Source organism: Xenopus laevis, chromosome 1L (assembly GCF_017654675.1).
Source record: "Xenopus laevis strain J_2021 chromosome 1L, Xenopus_laevis_v10.1, whole genome shotgun sequence".
Lineage (NCBI taxonomy): Eukaryota > Metazoa > Chordata > Amphibia > Anura > Pipidae > Xenopus > Xenopus laevis.
The window spans coordinates 223,874,626-223,880,861 of record NC_054371.1 but is presented as its reverse complement, the minus strand read 5'-3'; the positions used below and the strand labels follow the sequence as shown (position 1 = coordinate 223,880,861).

Here is a 6,236-nt window from a genome sequence, read left to right as displayed (position 1 = left end):
TCTAGTGGTATATTTTTATGGTTCACGTTCTATTTGGTGGTTCATCTATATGGGTCACATTCCATCTTGTGGCTCGTCTTCATGGGTCACGTTCCATCTGGTGGTTTATTTTCATGGATCGTGATCTATTCGGTGGCTCATCTTCATGGGTCACATCCCATCTGTTGGCTCATCTTGATGGGTCATATTCTATCTTATGGCTCATCTTCATGGGTAGTGTTTCATCTGGTGGCCGATATTCATTGGTCACATTCCATCTGGTGGTATATATTTATGGATCGTGTTCCATCTGGTGGCTCATCCTTATAGGTTGTATTCCATCTTGTGGTACATTTTATTGGTCTTTCTTATCTAGTGACACATCTTCATGATTGTGTTGCATTTGGTGGCGTCTATGTACCATCTAGCAGTATATTTTTATGGGTGTCTTTTTTATCTTGTGTTTTTGTTCTACTAATGCAATAATATTCCCTCTCTGTGTTATATGTGTTGCAGGCACTGGGGCTGGGAGAGAAGTGAGCATTTGGGAAGAGGGATGGGAAAAACATTTGTTGGCCATAAGAGAGATCAGTCCAGTCATGTTGAATCCACATCATATTTTGTGCTTATGGCATTATCAGTTCTTTTTGTTGCAGCAGATATGGATATTCTTTACATGATAAAAGCTACAGGCAGTGGCAGGCATCTGAATATTTATACATTTTTATATTAAATTATGTCATATTTAGAAATCTTATGTCATCTTGAAATATAAACTAAAATGTGCCCACAAGCAATGCACATAAACTGAAAAAAATGTCAAAATCTAAAAAAAAAAAAACTCCAGAATGAACAAATTAAAAAACAATGACTTGTGCTGTAAGGGTTAAATCTTTCAATTTTACAATCCTTTCCATTATTTCTTGGAAGGCAGTGCCACCTACTGGTGTTGCTATAGAATACTTTTTATTAACATAAAACAGGAATCAATTGTGAATTATGGACTAAGGGAGGCAGCCTGATGGCCATTTAGGGGGAGATTTGGGGTGAGTGCTTATTTGTACCCTGGGTACCCCTGGAACTATAGCAGGGTGACTGTTACCCCAATATTTCTATATATCTGTAACCTTGTTATGAGCTAAGGGGGCCCAGACTGAAGGCCAGTTAGGAGGAGATTTGGGGTGAGTGCTTATTTGTACCCTGGGTACCACTGGAACTATAGCAGGATGACTGTTACCCCAATGTTTCTATATATCTGTAACCTTGTTATGAGCTAAGGGGGCCCAGACTGAAGGCCAGTTAGGAGGAGATTTGGGGTGGGTGCTTATTTGTACCCTGGAACTATAGCAGGGTGACTGTTACCCCAATGTTTCTATATATCTGTAATCTAAAAATGTATAGAATTTGTGTAATGTGGTAGGTAGTTACTTTGGACTTTTGAACTACTCAAAAGTCCAAAAATACTGAATTAGAAGGGGTTAAGAGGGGGGAGAATAATTTGTCCAGCGGATGACTCCCAATTACCAATCAAGATGCTGTCAACACACCTTCAGGATGCTCAATAGACCCATAGAGAACCGGCAACCAAACCCACCTGTTAAATTCATACTATTAAAGTCTTCATGTTATCATTTCCTAACATTACTCCACAAAGAGAATTTTTCAGTTTATTTCTACTTTTACTGCTTTATCCAAGATTTGTGTTTTAAAAAATCAACTACGGTAGTTTCATTCACTTCCCTCTGATACAAGCTCTGTCGCAGGAAGGCGACTCTCTAAACCAGTGTCCTCAACCCCGTGTTAAAACTATGATTTAAATGGGGTACGGTATTGATGTGTGGTTTCCACTGATTGGTTACACTGTTTACCAGGCAGTAACCAATCAGATACTTGAGGGGGGGGGTCACATGGGGCACAACTATTGCTTTCGAATCTGAGCTGAATGCTGAGGATCAATTACAAACTCACTGAACAGTTATGTCCCATGTGGCCCCCCTTATAGTCACTGACTAACTCAGAGTTAGAGAGCTGAAAAGCAGGAAGTAGTGTTCTGGCTATTATGTTACACATCCAGTCACTCCAGCCTTTATACATTACATTTTTGCCTAACTAATTATATTAGAAACATTTTTTATTTTGCACAGCCTATCTAGTTACACACTTTTTATTTTTGCAGTGAAATGTTCCTTTAAGGGGAACTTGTCACCTGAAAATAGTTTCCCCTAGGCTAATAGAGCCCACAACCGTATTTTTTTTTGCTATTTTTAAAATGTGCCACTTTAAGTGCTAGGACACCCGCACTGGGGCGGAGCTCCTTGTACAAGCAGCTCGTGCTTATTCACGCATTATGTGCTACACAACATGGCCACTGGGAGCTCACTCCTGGTGTGGGTGTCTTAGCACTGGAAGGGGCAAATTTAAAACAAAAAAACTTGTAGTTTCTCCCAACTGGAGTGCAGACTTTATTAGACCTATTTAAGGGTAACAGGTGCCCTTTAAGGACACATTAAATATTTACCTTGGAATTTATGATCACAATTTTCAATATTTTCAGGAATGTTTATCACGTCTAGATACATCACTAAGATGCGATTATATAGTGAATAAAGTACCCCCTATTATAAAATGTAAGGATATTATAAGTAGGGATGCACCGAATCCACTATTTTGGATTCGGCCGAACCCCCGAATCCTTCGCAAAAGATTCGGCCGAACACGACTCATAATTTGAATATGCAAATTAGAAATGGGAAAATTATTTGAAATCCTTGTTTTGTGACAAAAAGTCACACGATTTTGCCTTCCCGGACCTTAATTTAAATATGCAATTTAGGATTCGGTTCAGCCGGAATCCCGAACTAAATCCTAGATTTGGTGCATCCCTAATTATTACGAGGAGTTCCATAACCATAAAAAAGCACAAGGCCAAAGGCCAGAGGTTACTTCTAATATTCTCATATTTTCCAACAAAGGGTACCTTATTATTATAATACACACGTTTTAGTGAGTCATGTGACCACAAAGACATCACTACTCACGGTTTATAACTGATGACATCATAACACCGTTTATAAGGATATAATTTACTAGATATTTATGGCTTTTGTGTATTATTAGAAGGACATTCGTTGCACTCCTCTTGCAAAATATAAGGATATTATAAGTTACCGAGGAGTTTCAGGACCATATAAAAACACGAGGTCGAAGGCCGAGGGTTTATATACAGGTCATGGAACTCCAAGGTGACTTCTAATCATATTTAGCAACAGGGGGGAATTTTATTTTTATAATACACATGTTTAAGTGAGTCATGTGACAGAAATGACATCAGTACTCACCGTTTATAACTGATGACATCAGAACTTGCCGTTTATAACTGATGACATCAGGACTCACCGTTTATAACTGATGACATCAGGACTCGCCGTTTATAATTATATAATTTACAAGATATTCACAGCACACTTGGGTGTAAATAAACTGCAAACAGCATGGGAGGATCCAACGCCGGCCAAAAGAAGCGACGCCACAGCGAGAATGAAATATTTTATTAGCGTATTCACATATTCGGCAAATGCAACACGCACAAAGCTTATGTCTTTAGTTGACAAGTTCTACCAATACACAAATCTACTGGTAAAACTAGTTCACGAACGTTGAATCGCTTTGCCAGTCACGGTTTATTTCTGGTATTGGCCTACGGCTTACCTTTCAGACACATGGTTCTGGAATGGCCTCTATGTTCTAAACGACGCGGCGTAATAACAGAGACGCACATTCTCCGGGATTTCGCTGAATGAGGAGACATCCTAACACTGACCGCATTTGGTTTTTTATTGGTTTATTGTTTGTTCAGAAAGCCAAGGAGTAGTCACTAGCTGTACTCACAAAGTACACTACTAGTGTAAAGTTATAGCTTGGGGAGGGGGGGGAGGCAAAACTGCCACAATTAGAGAAGATTGACAGTTAGCAGGAGAACAAAATGGTTAGTAAGATGTACATATTAAAGCCAGAGTACCCTTTCTAAACCACCAACCCTTTTCCCTATCCTCAGACATCCATAGAACAGAATTCTAAATATTGTATAGGGTTTCCAAATGTAGTGTCCAGGGGTTCACAATAACATGCACTTAAAAAAAAATAACCCCTCCTTTGCCGGTTACACTTCCGAGCTGGGTCATAAAAAAAAACAGGTCTGCCATTTTACCAGATTAACACCGGCTCGGGCGATATGTTCACGGTTGCTTTGGAGAGAGGAGCGGCACCTCAGCGAAACAGGCGCTTCATTCATCAGAACAACTTATAAAAATAGCAAGTAGTCAAAAAGAAAAATACAAATATAAGAGGGCAATAATAATAATAATAATAATAATGGCAAAACTTAATCTGTTTGGATTGTGAAAGGACTAAGTAAAAGAAGGAAGCAGGCACACTATTTGCTGCAACTAAAATGTAGGACTGCACAATAGAGTAACAATATACAGGACATGTACATAGGGACTACACGTGTTTATTGTTTAACCATTCGGACACTCTTTGCTCAATATTAAATGTCCTTTAAAAAAAAAAAAAAAAAAAAGTCCCTTTTCCCAGGTAAGGAGTCATTTATACACGGATCTACTTTAAGAGTATCAGAAACATCATCCAACAAGGTGCTTTACGTTGATGGGATCTCAAGTGCTGTTTTTGCTTTTTTTTTTCCTCTCTTTTGGATTGTAAACAGTTCATGGGCACCACACACAAATACTACGACAGACAAGCTGTATTGAGTCTGTTGCTGGGACTGCAGTTGCCGCCCGCAGGTAATACATTAAAAAGAGGAGACCATTAGGACATGCTTGAGCAGCGGACTGAAGGGGATCCCATCTGTGTCAACACTTTGTCCAACCACTGCAAAGGTCCATTCAGGTGAAGCTCAATCCAGCATGGAGTGCTTGTAACGGTCTGTCGCCTACAGACAGAGAAAGAGGAGGATTTAGCTCAAGCTCATGCACACAGAATTTTAAACGGCACAGTAGAATGTCAGTGATAAAGCAGAGTAATGCTTCATTACAATTCGTATCAGAATCTGTGCAGTCATTGGGACAGAATGTTCTGTTATACAGATAGCTAGAATCTCAGCTGCCATAAAGCAGGACAGGACTGCTGCTTACAATGGGGATCAGATAGGATCTGTGCAGCCACTGGGACAGAATGTTCTGTTATACAGATAGCTAGAATCTCAGCTGCCATAAAGCAGGACAGGACTGCTGCTTACAATGGGGATCAGATAGGATCTGTGCAGCCACTGGGACAGAATGTTCTGTTATACAGATAGCTAGAATCTCAGCTGCCATAAAGCAGGACAGGACTGCTGCTTACAATGGGGATCAGATAGGATCTGTGCAGCCACTGGGACAGAATGTTCTGTTATACAGATAGCTAGAATCTCAGCTGCCATAAAGCAGGACAGGACTGTTGCTTACAATGGGGATCAGATAGGATCTGTGCAGCTACTACTTAATTGCTCAGCAAGGAAAGTAAAGGTCTCAAGCAGTTTGTCAGAAGTTAATCAAATTTGTAGGGATGCACTGAATCCACTATTTTGGATTCGGCCAAACCCCTGAATCCTTCGTAAGAGATTCGGGCAAATACTGAACCGAATCCTTATTTGCATATGCAAATTAGGGGTGGGAAAGGGAAAACATTTTTTACCTCCTTGTTTTGTGACAAAAAGTCACTCGGTTTCCCTCCCGCCCCTAATTTGCATATGCAAATTAGGATTCAGTTCGGCCGGGCAGAAGAATTCGGTCGAATCCGAATCCTGTTGAAAAAGGCTGAATCCTGGCCAAATTCTGGATTCGGTGCATCCCTACAAATTTGTGAGGCACACAATAATAACCACTGTCCTTGCTTTAGTGTAACAAGGAGAGCAGGAGAGAGAGAAGTTTAGCTAAGAAAATGTAAACACCATCACCAAAACTCAAAAAAATTGTGTAAACATGTTGACTGAAAATGAAAATGTAGGAGGGGAGAGATTTACCTGTATTCAGCACCCCAGCCTTTTACAAAGCTCATCCTTATGGTGCACATTCGAGTTAACTGATAAACTGCTTCAAAGCCTTGATTCACAGACTGAGCGAGGAGAGCTGCAAACTCTTGATTATTGAAAATCTTCAGATTGCATCCTGTGATAGGGAATATAGAATTGCAGCAATTACTTGGGTTTCCAAATAGTTGAACTATTCAAGCACATGATACACAGTAGATAACAGATA

The 6,236-nt window shown here is 40.0% G+C and overlaps 1 protein-coding gene across 2 annotated transcripts in view; it reads right to left on the bottom strand.

Moving 5' to 3' along the window:
- Positions 1-3,512: 3,512 nt before the first annotated feature.
- The window catches only part of smad2.L (SMAD family member 2 L homeolog), a 50,671-nt gene continuing 47,947 nt past the window's right edge, over positions 3,513-6,236 (bottom strand). The window contains exons 9-10 of one of the 2 annotated variants that reach the window (XM_018243400.2): positions 6,002-6,146; positions 3,513-4,930 (exon numbers count right to left, since the gene is read on the bottom strand). In XM_018243400.2, the coding sequence (XP_018098889.1) occupies positions 4,807-4,930; positions 6,002-6,146 (269 nt within the window). In that variant the 3' untranslated portion in view covers positions 3,513-4,806. 2 annotated transcript variants of the gene reach the window in all.